At 50.5% G+C, this 14920-nt stretch overlaps 4 protein-coding genes across 4 annotated transcripts; all 4 read left to right on the top strand.

The window, feature by feature from the left end:
- Positions 1-636: 636 nt before the first annotated feature.
- P168DRAFT_222699 (uncharacterized protein) lies at positions 637-4152 on the top strand (the record flags this gene model as incomplete). The annotated part of the gene is made up of 1 exon (XM_024833107.1): positions 637-4152. A coding segment is annotated over one exon (3516 nt), but the record flags the coding sequence as incomplete, so codon positions are not given.
- A 1076-nt stretch (positions 4153-5228) lies between these two features.
- On the top strand, positions 5229-6665 carry P168DRAFT_244751 (Six-hairpin glycosidase; the record flags this gene model as incomplete). The annotated part of the gene is made up of 5 exons (XM_024833946.1): positions 5229-5381; positions 5430-5608; positions 5659-5744; positions 5805-6517; positions 6576-6665. The coding sequence occupies 5 exons, from the start codon at positions 5229-5231 to the stop codon at positions 6663-6665; spliced, it is 1221 nt and encodes a 406-aa protein (XP_024688615.1).
- Positions 6666-7109: 444 nt separating this feature from the next.
- P168DRAFT_322482 (DUF1343 domain-containing protein) lies at positions 7110-8609 on the top strand (the record flags this gene model as incomplete). Its single annotated transcript, XM_024840575.1, has 5 exons — positions 7110-7427; positions 7490-7595; positions 7647-7977; positions 8024-8120; positions 8178-8609. The coding sequence occupies 5 exons, from the start codon at positions 7110-7112 to the stop codon at positions 8607-8609; spliced, it is 1284 nt and encodes a 427-aa protein (XP_024688614.1).
- A 3020-nt stretch (positions 8610-11629) lies between these two features.
- Positions 11630-13706, top strand: P168DRAFT_330599 (uncharacterized protein; the record flags this gene model as incomplete). The annotated part of the gene is made up of 8 exons (XM_024841601.1): positions 11630-11865; positions 11926-11962; positions 12025-12202; positions 12265-12364; positions 12455-12736; positions 12799-13282; positions 13341-13410; positions 13462-13706. 8 exons carry the CDS (start codon positions 11630-11632, stop codon positions 13704-13706), a joined length of 1632 nt encoding a protein of 543 aa, XP_024688613.1.
- Between the last annotated feature and the right edge of the window lie 1214 nt (positions 13707-14920).

The following is a 14920-nucleotide window of genomic DNA, read 5'->3' as shown; positions in this document are numbered from 1 at the left end:
CGATTTCGCGAATGATAAATCCGGCCGAAATGGTGTGAGAGGGAAAAAGCTGGCGGGAGAGAGAAAGAGTGACAATGCACCAAATGGAAAACAGGTCAAAAGCAAAGCGTGTGACTCGGGCAACGTGGCTCCATGAGACGCGTCATTCTCTCTCTATCTTGTCTAGTGGGGGAAGCACTTGCATGACCAAGTTAGTGAGGTTTACAATGTGATAGGTTACCTAGAAACCCAAGAACCTTTCAGAGGGAGTGGCGAGACATGGTTCGGGTCCCAATATGGCCCAACTGTATATATATCTTTCAGATGAGCAGCAGAGCTTTCTCATTTCCCATCATTTCAAGGGTTTGAATGAATATGGATCCCCTGCAGGCCCTGAGGTCAAGCGTTGAAGGTGGTCTCACCCACCATGCCTCACTCAAGGAGATACACGACCTAGCCCATTTGGTCATCGATCGCGCGGGACACATTAAGGATGTTGCTCTTAAAGAATCCGAGAGAAATCAGCTGCGCATCACTTTGAACGACCTTCTCATTCCCAAACCTAAGATACATTTTGTGGACGACAGAACCTTCGAAGGATACTCCGAGGATAATATTCCTGATGATTGGTTCGCCTCGTCCGACGGAGATTTGAAAACGCCCTTTCGCATGTTTGATGTCGAGACCCAGAACATGGTCAGTACGTCCAATCTAGGCCTGAACGACCAGTATTGTGTTGTATCCCACAGCTGGAAGGGCTCTGAGATCGATCACCAGTACTTTGCAGACGCTAGATCATTGGAGTCATGGGAAGACACTATCGAGGGACAGGAAAGCATGTGCCAGGATTCAATACTGCACCAAACAGTGCCTGAATCAAGTGATTTGGGCAAAATTATCGAGAAGAGCAAGGCGGATATCACGGCGTTGGAGCGTAAGGTGGCATCCGCACTCACCCAAGCCCGCCCCAGACATGATGGAGAGCGTCCCAAGGATATAGAGACACTTCTTCAGTGGTATGTCGATGCAAGGGAGGCCGAGAGCGGAATGAATCGTTGGCAGAAAGAGGTCCACAACGCCGCAACCCTTCGTTCCAGCGCTGAACGGCGCGCAGCGTATTATAGAACGGTGTGGAATGCTATGGTGGATTGCCTCACCCCCTCGAACACAAACACCAGCCAGAGAATACCATCGTCCGACGACCCGGGGTCAAGGCAGCTAGAATCTGCAATTGATAGATTGACTGCGGGGACATTGGATCAGCAAGCCCTAGCAGAAGAGAACTTCAATGCGGCATCTAAAGCCTGGGCGGAGGCTTCCTCCACGGCCCAGTTCTTTGACAGCAATCGGGCATTGAGCTACGGTACCGAGGCATTGTTGGCTGCCCTACAACGCATACGGTCCACACGCAAGATTGAACAGTCCATTATTCATGCAAAGAAGCTATTCGAAGCGCACTTCCCTCGGGGAGGGAAACGATACGTGTGGCTGGATACTTGTTGTATCAACAAACGAGATAGCTACGAGATGACCGAGTCCCTGGCGTTGATGGGAGACTGGTATGCCAACGCCGACTTCTGTCTCGTGCATCTCGATACTCCCCGGTCCGATGCGTCGTGGATCGAGGAGTGGAAATACTGGAAGATGCCATCCCACGTCCCAGTAGAATTAAACATAAATCGGTTTACGGATATTGCCACCAACGGTAGAGACGGTGACAACACAGTCAAGGCCCAGGTGGAATGGGCTACGCGTGGATGGACGCTACAGGAGCTGGTGTTGAGCAAAATGACCTACTTTGTTAACTCCCACTGGCAGCACTTGGAGAGGCCTATTGAGGTCATCGGACCCTTCTATTTCCTTTGTCCGTTCATACACAGGTACTTGAAACATCCCTTCGTCCGGGGACTAGGGAAACCACCCGTCGAAGTAATACACAAATTGGAACAACACCTATTGTCGAATTCGAAACACGAAATGCCCCGAGAACGCCAGCTTGTCCTTGTGCTTGAAAAGATTGGATTCGTGCCTCCCAGGGATTTAAGAGACACGACGGCTGAAGCGCAGGTTGGGAAGGCCGTGCTTACCGCTGCCAGGATGTCTCCAACCATACTAGATGAACTGACATCGGACGCCCTTGTCGACCCAAGCAGCGACTACCTCGACCTTCGTGGAAGGATAGCTCTTGTTAACTATCTGCTTGCTGACTTAGTCAGTATTACTGGTGCAGAAATAGTAAACGATCGCCAACGAATATCGGCGTTTAGCAAGATCGGGCATCTACGCAATTGGGTTGCAGGGACTGGCCTTTTGGACTCTTCCGCCAGCAGCGTCCTGATTACTGCCTCAGACAGGCAAACCACCGTTCTGACGGATAAGGCATACTCGTTGATGGGGATCCTGGGCGTTCGTTTTTCCGCTTTTCCTGCGGAGGGACTTCCCAAAGCACTATCCAGGCTGTTAGACGAGGTTGTAATCACGTATAACGATGTCTCGGTCTTCAATTGGACGGGCAAGCATTGCGGGAGCCCTCTCCACGGGCGATCGCTATATCCTGCCAGCATCGATGCTTTCGTGGATCCAACCAATGATCCGACTTCCACCACCCAGGTCAATGCCAGCCAGAATATATTGAAACTTTTGCACATTCGACGAGCGCGACGGAGTAAAATCGCCCGCGACGTCAACAACCTACTAGCTGACATGCTCGTCCTAGCGAAGGAGCTCCCTGCTGAATGCTCAACGCTGTACGAGCTGGACGACCTGGCAGACACAATCAAGGTTGCCAAATTTGAGCGTCTCGAAGCAACTTTCCACGATTTGAAAGGCATCGTCGCGACCATTCAAGCTATTGTGTCTCGCCAGGTATTCACGGAAGTAGAAGAAGACGCACCCAGCAAGATTTCTGGAAGATTTGGCTCGTTCGAGCGAATAGATGGAGTTCGTAAATCGGCTTTTCCCCACCATGCATTTAGTCCCAAGCTACCCTTTCGGCGACAAAAGGCTACGCCCCGGTCATCCCAGGGAGGACAGCAACACCAGGCATCGAATTCTAAGAACGAGGAAACAGATGACCAGGAACCCGATCTCCAAGCGATCAACGCATCAATAAAGCACATCATCGGGGAGCTGAATTACCCTCTGCCAACACACTTTGAGGAAATCAACGACAACCATACCCAGGATGGCGACGCAAACATTCAACAAGGTCAAGAAGGGAGGCTGGTCTGTCCAAATCCGATTGTGGTCAGCACTGCTGGTATACGGGGCATCTTCGACATACAAAGGGTCGTTGTCACAATGATCGACCCTAACAAGCTACGATCTAAAGTCACAACTGCAGTTCCCGGACAAAGGATCGAGGGGTGGTGTACCATCAGCACCGGGTTGTCTCTCACGCTGGTCGCCTTCACTTGCGACGCGCATGTGCTAGCCAAGCAGCTAGATCTGATGGAAGTCATCGCGCAAGACATTGATCCTAAACAGTATCGTGGTCCAGTCACGGATCCCGAAGAGCCTCGCGGCAGCACTCGGTGGCCAAGGAGCGCCGACCAACGCAAAGTATCTCGAATGGTTTCCTTTGTTCAGAACTCCGATCCCCATAACATTGCCGGTGAATGGGTGCTAGCCCGTTTCTCGGGATCACCGGGGGCCAGATGGTTCCTCTGCCAGCTGGAGCTGGGCGCCGGGAATGATTTCTACGGACAGAGAATTGCTACAGACGCTTTCAGCTTTGAGAATGCCGCCCCCGAGCAGGGTCTCTCCGAATACTGGCACCAATTTACGGAGGAAAAGAAAGCCAGGACCTGCGAAACCCTCAAGATGTATATCCTCCGGAAAGCGCTTTGGAGAAAGGCGGGCAGTGAGATGGATAAGCTCAAGCGCATAGAGGATGCAAAGAAGAGGAGCAAAGGCCACATCGACTGGGACGCTGCGGCGGCGATTGTGCAAGACCTCTCGTCGAACAAGATAATCAACATGGGGAGAATGGCACGGCTAGGTTTTGCCGGGGCGGGTGTCGAATTGTGGGCCAACTGTTTAGAATCGCGTATTGAGAAAGGGGCACTGGACTGCCTGCCAATACCTTTGCAGACAGCCGTGAAGGATCTTGATCACAACAAGATGTTATTACCGGCCATGTTCCACGCCGGGCGTGAGGTGCATATGTTCTAATGGCGACGATGGGCTGCGTGGGTCTAGGCACATGTTGTCTAAAGACGCGGGGGCGTAAGCTCTGGATATTGGTAATATAGCATTCCTCCTTGCAGATGATGGGTATCTACTAGAATACTATATACATCTAACAGCGTACGAACTACAATAATAGGAATTGCACAAAGGAGGACTATAGAAAACACACCACTACTCTCATGGGTGGTTTGGAGTCAGCCCCGGTAGAAATGTTCTCGGTGATAATCTATAATCTACTTGTCTACGGAGTACGTGCGGTCAATGTAGATGTAGATCAATAATCAGGTATATGGTCATTTGAGCTAGTAAGGGTTTTTTTTCTTTTCCTTTTTTCGGTGGCTGGGGGGGGGTTCCTGTCAACTAATAAAGAAATCCGTCATCCCACAAAGAAAAGGTGCAGACAGAATTGCTATTTGAGATCCCTAGAAAAGCCTCATCAACGCCCATAGCAAAACCGGAAGACCACCGCCATTCAATGTCAAGACGTACTAACGTCTTGACCTCTTCGACAAAGGAACGTTTTCCTTCCAAGGTAGGGAAGGCTTCTGAGATAGTGTGGTATGACAGGGGTAGATGGCAAAGATGAAACCCCGAAAGAAGTGAGAAGTAAAAGAAAAAGATGAGAGACGAGGTTGGGAAATATAAGGAATAGACGAAGTTTACTGAGTTGAAATTATGCTTTGATGACTCCGCGAATGACCACTGATGACTTCACATAAACTTCTTTCTATACAGTAAATCTAATACCTGGAAAATTAGTTAATTTGACCATAGATTGCTTGGTTTCAATGATAAATTGCATGTAATTTCTTGGACATTCCATTTCTTTGCATACTTCTTGAGCTCAACCTGGTCAAATTGCCCAATCTAGCTGGCCCTTGCTCCATATCGCCTGTGGAGCCCGGATGCCGATCAATCTCTAAATACGCAGGGAACGACGATCCATTCCCAAAATAGGTTGACCGCATTTCGATCCATCGTAATAAATAGTGTCAATCTTCTGAAAATCTGCAGTAAGTCTCGAGCCTTGTCGGTCATCTACCATTTCCACCATGATCATGGGCATCCGTTTCTTGCCATGGGTAGCCCTAACCGTGACTGCTGTCACTGCAGCTCAAGGGCAACCCTTTTCGACCTGGATGCTGGACAGCATCCTCGCGCGGCAGGATGGAATTACCAGCACAGGGGCGATGACAAGACAAATTGAAAATGTCATTTTCACATATTTGATCACCTGTAGCCCATGCTGATTCGCACAGGGCATCTTCCAAGAGGCGCTACGCGCCGCTATCGAGCGGTCGGATGACGCTACCCAGCGTGGCCGGTGGACTAAATATCATCATCGCAGTGTGGAGCAAGACATCCAGGAGGCGCTAAACGCGTCCAAAGATGCTCTAGATTATGGACTAGACCGACTATGTCTAGCCCGATCGCTTCTGTATGTTCTTGTCGCTATCACAGTCCGCATTCCCACTGACGACTCGCCAGAGAATTGCCCCCCAATGGCCAGTATGATCAACAAGCCCTGCAAGCCCTACGGGAATCGATACGGCTGCAACCTCGCAATGCCCTAGGTATCTTGATTCCCATACTCAAGGATCTATTCCTTTCCCGTCACTGACGGCCACCACTAGGTGGCCTTTGGTACTACGCCAACCCGCCCGCCCCATATAATTACTACGGAGACGCGTCCTACGGTGATGGTATGTATGGATACGCTCCGTACGCCGCCCTCTGGGGATCGATTACCGGTGATGAGTCGCTGGATTTGAATACCGCCCTTCAACAGCTGGAATTGATCTATCGCAATGCGCGCGATCCAACAACTGGTCTTGTCAAGCACGGGTACCAGCTGTCCCGCAATGCCTCCTGGGCCGATTTTGCTACGGGCGCTAGTCCCGTTATCTGGGGGCGTAGTCTGGCCTGGTATACTGTTGGTCTGGTCGACGCCCTGGAACTGGCTGCCACGAAGTCACCGGCGGTCGTGGTTACCGTCACGTACCATCGCATACAGGCTCTGCTCCGGGATATTGTAGTAGCTGAGATAGAGGCTGTGGACAAGTCTGCGAGCGAAACAGGCCGCTATGGCATTTGGCAGGTCGTAGACCAGCCCGGGGCCCCCGGAAACTTCATTGAATCCAGTGCTGGTGCCCTGATTACCTTTGCTCTAGCCAAGAGCTTGCGCCTGGGTTATATGGGAGATATGCATGGCCGGGTGTCGGTTCTTGTCCGAAAAATGCACCAGGATCTGGTGGAGCGTTTCGTCGGGCACAATCAACAAGGCATGCTGGACTATTTCGGTACTAGTGCGATGGCTAGTCTGCACCAGCCCAAGGTTGATTACGAGGTGTGTGAAGGTTCCTCTGTCGCTTTCCATTGTTTGAAAAAATCTGAGCGTGATCTAGTACTATGTCAACTTGGCGGTCACGACAAACAGCTTAATCGGCACGAGCGCTTTCGTTCTAGCGAGTCTCGAGATCGAACGGATGGGCTAGTCAGATTGGTGGGATATTGCTATGAAAAAGTGATTGTCGGGTCATGTTTGGACTCACTAATATATAATGTTTCAAACTTGTTATTAGAGCTCCATGTTCATCACCAGCCGATCAATGGCGGAGACATATCACTGTGTTCATCACTGAGCGTAAAGATCCCACACCTTTGGGTAGAGCGCTACACAGAAATAGCATTAACCCTCATTCTGCAAGTACCATGTCGATCCCCCAATGCAATGCGGGGTCGGTAGTATCGGCTGGCCTTCGCTCAGGGGCATCCTTCAATCAAACCTCCACAGGGGAGCTATGGGACGTGGTATTCCGGCGTGCCATCCGGCCGTAGCCAAATGCATTGAAAGTTTTCGATATCCCTCAGGGATAGAAAAATGATCCCCATTCGTGCAGCGCACATTCAACACTAGATCACTCAATCGGGCGAGCATCATGAAGATATCCGGTATCAAAAGGCTATGCCTGATTGCAGCTTGCGTCCACGCCGCAGTAGCCGAGCCCGTTGTTCGCACGGGGTTAGATGTCCTGCGTGGAGCGGACTACAAGCAACTACAAGGGCGCAAAGTCATCATCCTGACGAATCCTACCGGAATTACCCCTGAGTTTGACTTGGGCGTAGACGTCATGGCCTCGTCTGGCAAGGTCAACCTTGCTGGGGTCATGGGCCCTGAACATGGCTTTCGAGGTACCGCACCGGCCGGGGGGTCGGAGGGCACATTTACAGATGAAAAGACTGGTTTGACGGTTTATGTTTGAATCCCTTGTCCATACAATATGCGAGAATATGAGCGGTACTCATACGGGTATGACAGGATGCATACAACGCCAACACGTCCACCCTGGTGGGGTATATCCGAGACTCAGGAGCGGACACGGTTCTCTATGACATTCAGGACGTTGGGGCGCGGTTTTACACATGTATGTACGCCTAGACCCCTGTTGTATTTGCCCATCTGACGCTCCATCAAGATACGTGGGCAATGTATGACACGATGGTCGCCGCTGCCCTATCCAACGTATCATACGTTGTTCTCGACCGACCCAACCCCATAACCGGGCTCAATGCTTTCGGTCCCGTGCTGGAAGAGAAGTACGCATCGTACGTCGGACGCCGACCAATTGCCCAAGCCCACGGTATGACATCTGCCGAATTGGCGCGTATGTTCGTCGGTGAAGGCTGGATCAAGGATGCCGCCCAGGGGGCAAATTTACGCCTTGACGTCGTTCCAATGGAGGGATGGAAGCGAGAGATGGCATGGGAAGACACCGGTTTACCATGGGTCATGCCTAGCCCTAGTACGTATTCCAATCGGAATTGTAACCGGCCCGATGTTAACCTGGTGTAGATATGCCAACCCCTCAAACGGCCCTGCTATACCCGGGACGGGCATGTTTGAAGGAACCAACCTGTCCGAGGGACGGGGAACTACGCGACCCTTCGAGGTTAGTCTGCACCTTACGACGAGTGATATTCCTTATGTTGATAATGGATTGCAACAGTTGCTGGGTGCGACGTTCGGTAATGAGACCTGGGCCATGCACATGCGGTCCCTGGAGGTTCCCAATACGAACTATCGTTTCGCGTGCTTTAGCCCGACGACTTCCAAATTTGAATCGGAAACGGCTTGCGGCGTTCAGACTTATGTCTCAATACCAGACCAAGCGGGCTATGAAGCATTTGATCCGGTCTACCTGGGCGTCGCTTTGTTGTCGACAGCCAAGCAGCTTTATCACATTCCCAAAAATGGGACCGCATTCGAGTGGCTGGCGAATACCTCTAACAGAAGGCAGTTTAATATAGATATCCTGGCAGGAAGTCCATTAATTCGCGAGGGAATTGACGCTGGATTGACACCAGATGCAATTAGAGCAAGCTGGAAGGATGATTTGGCCGAATTTAAAGCCCGGAGAGCGAAATGGTTGCTGTATTGAATTGGAAGGTTGTCCATGTCCTATTACCGTTGGACTCTCATCTGTTGCCTCTCCGACCAGTGCCATCTAATTGTGAGTTGGATAGTGTTTTGTATGTATACAGAGAGGGCTCTGACGTCCGCGTATTCTGCAGGCGGTAATATTGAATGGGATCGTGGACGTGCCTGATGCCTGTCGATGAAATGAGAGAGGACACTCCCCAGCTAACAGAAATTTCAGGAAGCGAAGCGTATAACCGAATGTAATGTATTATCTTGATTGGTGACCCATTTGGTCAGCGATGGCAGTATTAGCAACATTATGCTGAATACAGCTGGCATTGGGCTCATGAACGAAGCTACGCACGTTGAAGACCATGCATAGGAGGCAATGAGTAACATAATTGGACCTTCTTATTCAGTCAAATATGCTTCTGTTACAGGGGACCATGTAGAACAAGCTTTATTCCCTGTTTCTGTTCGCCAGATAGTCTCCACTCTATAGCATGGTTGTTGCCCGACTCCACAGTGGATTCCATGACTCGGCGTCTTGTAAGCGATCCTGTCTCGTTCCCTGCCAATTAAGGAGCTGATAATGGATTTCGATTTTTTTGATCCTCCAACACCTCATGCAGCGCCACTGTTGCGTGCATGGGCGGTTTATATGGTTTGGCGGCAGGCCCTTCCCATTGAGGGGAAAGAATGTGGCAATCTAATATGCTGTTTGTTCTTGACCCTTGTCCATGTAAAATCGTGATACTTCACGCGTCCTAATCGCGACCCATTCCGTGACACCCAGAACAGGTCTCATGGTCAGAGGATGTGGTTGACGTGATAACCCGGGTTTCCATTGCATAGCCACAAGAAATGTTCAGATGTAGGTTCATGTGTTTCAGCTATCGAGAAAAACCGCCAGCAGCAGAAGACCCCGCTTGACCAGGAAATGTCCATCCAAACTGGACACGGTAAAGGTATGGTTTCGTATCACCGAAAACTATAACAGAGTAAAACTAGACTTCTGAACGCTAAGTGGAGCCGGAGACTCCGCACATGGAATGATGGCTATGTCGGTGGGGATCAACGGGCTCCCGCATTGGCTCCTCTGGTGACATGATCAACATTCAAGTACTGGGGAACACATTGAGGGGGGGAAGGTCCTTATGAAAATCCAGGAACAGTTCCAAATCTCTGTATTTGTCTCTCTGTGTCCTGCCTCGCCCCTACCCATATCCAACCCCCACCCTAACCGGCCATCCTTCATCAGCCGTTCGGCGCACCCCAGGCCATTGTTAAAATCCCTCTTTCTCCCCGTTGGTCGAGATTGCCAAATTAGATTTACCGCTCAGACGATAGTTGAATCCTTCTGTTTTAGCCCCGTGTCAAGAGAGCAATTCATGTCTCGAAGACGGGACGGAAATTTCGTTCTTAACGACCCCCAAAATGATTCTTCCTCATTCGATAAGCCAGCCCGGAAAACCGCCAACCCATCACAGCTCGTCGACCGCGCTGGGTAGTTCAACCTTGCAGGAGCCACAGGAGCTGTGCCGTAGAACGCGGCTAATCCGTAAACATTGAGCGGGCCAAGGCATGTTTGTCCAACAAACTGCGTTACTGTCGCGGCCCCCACAACGCTGACTCCATATTTCGGCCCCAACACGTCTTCGTCTGCCAAGTTGGTCCTCCACAGTCAGGCGGTGCAAACACTGCAATGTGTCACTTTACTGGTGGAGTGACTGGTACTGACATCGGATGCCACTTGGGTGTCGCCTTTGATGGGGCTACCTGGCGCTGGTGTGTCGGATATTGATCCTGCCTGTAGCGAAGGGGCAAGGGTGATATCCCGTTGACCCATTCGATGTCTTGACTGGCGTTACTGCCCGACCAGCGTAGATAATCTGAGTATGGAGCTGGTCAAGTTGACCGGACCGGTCATGGTTTGATAAAGATTTAGCTTAGTAGAAGGGATATATCAGCGAATGGCCCGGTGTCTTACGCAGGTCGATCACCACGAAAGGAAGCTAACATATCCGCTCCTTAGCCTGTACATCAGTTCTTAGCATTTGGGACCGGAAGATGACCTCGGTCAAGGTTTGATTCTTGCCATGAGCTGCACTGTGCGCCTACACCTTGTGTGCCCCACTCTCCCGTGGAAGGGTGATCCTTGAGAGGGAACGATAGAATAAGAGTTCCGTACAGACATCGTTATCATATCAGAATAGCTGCAGCACGAATGGGAAGATAGATGAGATATGCCTGAGGAAACATGATGACAGTGGGGTCACCGATGGGTATAGTAACATGCACCAACAGGCTACGCCATAGTCAACCCCCGGCCTGATATCCCCTTCCTCTGACGGCCCATTAAATGGATTCCGGACCGTTTTCGGCTTGTGGGGGCTATTTGGCTGGAATCTCCACGTCATACCTTTCTCTCCGGAGACGTTCCTGAGTGGTCCGAGCCCTAGAGGTTATCCTGCAGGAGGCGCCCCGCCTGGACAAGCCTGCGTACTGAATCTGCAGGTTTATTTCCCTTGTTTTACACACCTGCAGTTATCAGGCCCCATCTACATCGCCCCATTCCGGCAAAAGCCCTGCCTCTCGGCCCCCTGCAGGAGGGCGCAGAGACTGTTCACCGGGCCGGTTGAGCACATGTTCAGCCATTTGTGGGAGAAAGTTAGTTGGGCGAAGGTATCGTCATGGAAGACCATCTGTACTCATAGATATGGATCGGCTGGGGTGTCTGTGAGGAGATAGCTGATCTCACGCTTGTATATAAACGAGCGAGCCACCGCGCAACGGCTTTCAGGTTTCATTCTCATGTGCTTCAAAATTCTATCAGGTTTTACTTCTGTCCATTTTCGGTCATTGCATCTTCTCTAATATCTTCCTCATGCGTCTGGGTGGTCTCCTTATCCTGGGCCAGCTGGCTATCCAGGCCAAAGCGGCCCTCGCCCACAGCACACACATTCAAATGGGTCTCAAACCAACAATCAGCCCCAGAATTCCAATGGCGTTACAGATGAGGCCGATTCCTGGAAAACAATGCAGTGTGCACAGCTCCAGGGCGACGCGGCAGGAGACTGGAAAGCTGCGAATGGCGATAGCGCCTGGAATACTACGACTGCCTCCTGGCGCCAGCAAAATTCGAATAGAACGGACTTCCCCCAGTTTGTGAGCGAATTTCTCCACGGACCTGACGGGATGCGTTGCAATGACTTCGCCACCGAAAATCGTTGCGCCATGCCCGTTGAATGTCAGAACAACATTATCCCTGCTGGGTAAGTCAAGCCGTCGGACCCTTCCGTCTCGGTAATTCGCAATGACTAACTGTGTAACAGTTCTGTGATTCTGAATGGGTTTGCGGCCATCCACCAGGTAGGCGTTGGCATCTCCGGTCGTAAATTCCTACTAAGTATGAGGCTGACATACCCGGACAGCTTCACGGCTCGAATTACCAAGGCATCGATAGCCTTGAAGCCGACCTTACGGCAGAGGCTGGAATGTTCCGAGATACATTTGCCCCAGAGGAGGAGGACCACAGCAAAGCCGAGAAGAACCTCTTTGACTCCATCATGTTGGTAATGATGTTTGCGGAGTCTCTGTTCTTTAGTGCCGGTATGTCGCAAGATAACAGCCCCACCGATACAGAGTCCCAAGCTAATTCCCCCCTCTCATAGCTTTGAGCGCCGTGGAAAGTGCAGCCAAAGCGGTAGCATATGACTTCATCATGGCCAGCCAAGCCTCCGCGGGTGCCTTCTACAAGACTAATATGAAATCGTGAGTCTCAAGTCACACTAAAGCAGCTCTGTCCCTCTTTGAACTTGAACCTTCTCCTTTCTCCTGTGTTTAAAATCTAATTATAGACAGGGCGATCGAGGGCCTGAAGGTACAGAACAAGATCACCGGTTATCTAGGGCAAACCATGGCCGCCTGGAAGGGCCTGGAGTCTCAGTATCTGCAGTCCATATTCTCCGGTTCAGACGACAGCAACGAGCAACTATATAATATCATCCACCATGGCGTGAAGGGCGACCCAATCAACAACCTTAATCTGAACAAGACTATGGGAGACATGAAGAGTGTCATATACGGCCAGATGATCCCCTATGCCTGGAGTGTTGCCCCCGGGGACCAGCGCCCAATTATCTGGTCAGACTTTCCGTGTATCGAAAGCTTTTCAATTGAATTAGAAAACTAATACCATCAACCAGGCGAACGGACGGGGACTGTGATGAAAATACCAAGAGCCTCCCAGAGGAACTCCACAATCCTCTCCCCCAGAAGGACGCCGTGGACGTCAACGTCTGCCATGATGGGAAGGTTCATTATGTGGTTTCTGCCTATTACAGGAAATACAAGGACTATGGGCTAGCCCCCCTGCCTGGTGGTGTTCACTCCACGCTGGACGGGTCTCATTGGGGTGGAATCACGCTCGAGCAAATCGTTGCGAGCAGCGTCGCAGGATGGAAGAACAACAACCAAAAAAACGGATATCCCCGCCCCAACATGGACGACATCATTGGCAAATTCGGCAAAGAAAATATCGACCTGAGCATGGCCGGATTCTTCAATCTTCCCATTTGCACAGGGCGATATGAAGATGGCATCGAGGTCAAGCTCACGTCTGGCAACCGTAACGACCCGTCGTGGCCATGCGATAGTTCCGAAGGCTATTCCAGTAGTGGCACCAACATCGTGAGTTGATTCCATCATGGCCCTATTGCCACAAGGCAGTCACTTACCTTGGCCACAGAATGTTGCACAGGGTTGTATTGTGATCAATGATTCCAAGCGATGCGCGACGGGTACCGGTGGAGCATACAGTAAGTTCTCTTCCCAAATGGACCTCCAGCGGACACTAACAGGATTGCCAGACGTCGCGGATCAAAACAAGGAGAAGAGCACCGCTACGATCTATGCTGGATTTGATGGTGAGGACACGATGCACGATAGGGTGACTCCCCCATGCAAGCTTGTCGCCGAATGGCCTCGGAACTGGGGCGACTTGGATTTCGACAACAACTGCCTCAAGAGCCGGGATGGGAGTTACGAATTGTGCTGCTCTGAGAATACCCAAAACACAGATGTGGTTCTCAATCCATATGTGCCCCAGGAGTAATGGATTGTTGGGGGATAACCAGGATCCGTTGGTTTGTGACGCATATATCATGGTGCTATGATCACTGTCTTTATTTAATTCATTCATGACGATGCAATGGTGCGAATGGAATCGTATTAAGTTAGTCTGATCCTGCGGCATGATATATGAAGATGTCGCCCCAGCAATGAACACTTATCGGCCAACTCTATATAGCGTCCTCTCCATGCTCAAATAAATTTGATCTCTGTGACATCGCGTGTTACAGAGGCCGTCAAAACATTTGAAAAAGCCTGTTGTAGCCTCAAATCGTATAGACGAGATCTGGGTTTCATAGACTCCACTGTCCATGGTCAGGTCCATACAACAGCCTAGTTGCCATGATGAAAGGGTCTATGAAAACGGTCAAACTATTGATGGGGGTGGCAGTCCCTAGAGCCATGAAGCAGATCACCTAATAGTTGCACAATGTGAAAAGTCAAAATCAACCTGTAGGGAAATGCTCTGCAAGATATTTGAGATGGCGGCTGATTGCATGTTTCTCAATTCAACAGGAAAACCAAGGACCCCTGGCGACAAAAAAGTGCACGGTGTAGAGTTTCTCAGGTACAGTTTGATGTCCAAGCTAAGCTCGAACTAGTCAAAGAGCCAGATCCGCCTCGCGGTCCTTACTGAGTAAGGTCTCCGCCCCTGATGTTTATTCAATATAGAAAACCAGCTGTCAACCACTTTGCACACTGTTTAGAAGATTCTTGGATTATTATTTCCTTCTCTATCCTCGCGCTGTGAGTAGCGACGAAAACATGGGGACGAAAATTTGCTCCTACTGATATATGCACCGGTTCACAGTTAATAACTATATTTTATCTACTATCTAGCCCACAGGGCATCGTTACTAGACCGTGAAAGTAACCCCATATGATTAGATTATTAAATGAATGGCTCCTGACCTACTTATACTTATAGCCACCCGAAAGTAATATACAGTTATAGCAGCTCCTTTCCACGTGGGCCACCCTTGTGCTGGCAGTCATCGTTCTACTTAAGCCAAAGGGGTACCAAGGAATCGCGCGTGTCTCCACGCCGGTGTAAATATGCCGCCAGATGCCCACCTACTCGCCGTAGGAGATCTCTTGGGTGATGGCTCTTGACAGAAACGTCCACGACCACGAAGGACTCCCCATAGACTGTTTTAAACCTCAACTTGACAGATACCCGCTTCCATTGACTGAGTC

The sequence above is a fragment of the Aspergillus campestris genome (assembly GCF_002847485.1).
Source record: "Aspergillus campestris IBT 28561 chromosome Unknown P168scaffold_16, whole genome shotgun sequence".
Taxonomy (NCBI): Eukaryota; Fungi; Ascomycota; class Eurotiomycetes; order Eurotiales; family Aspergillaceae; genus Aspergillus; species Aspergillus campestris.
Note: the sequence above shows the minus strand (reverse complement) of the source record. Positions and strands in the feature narration are given on the sequence as shown.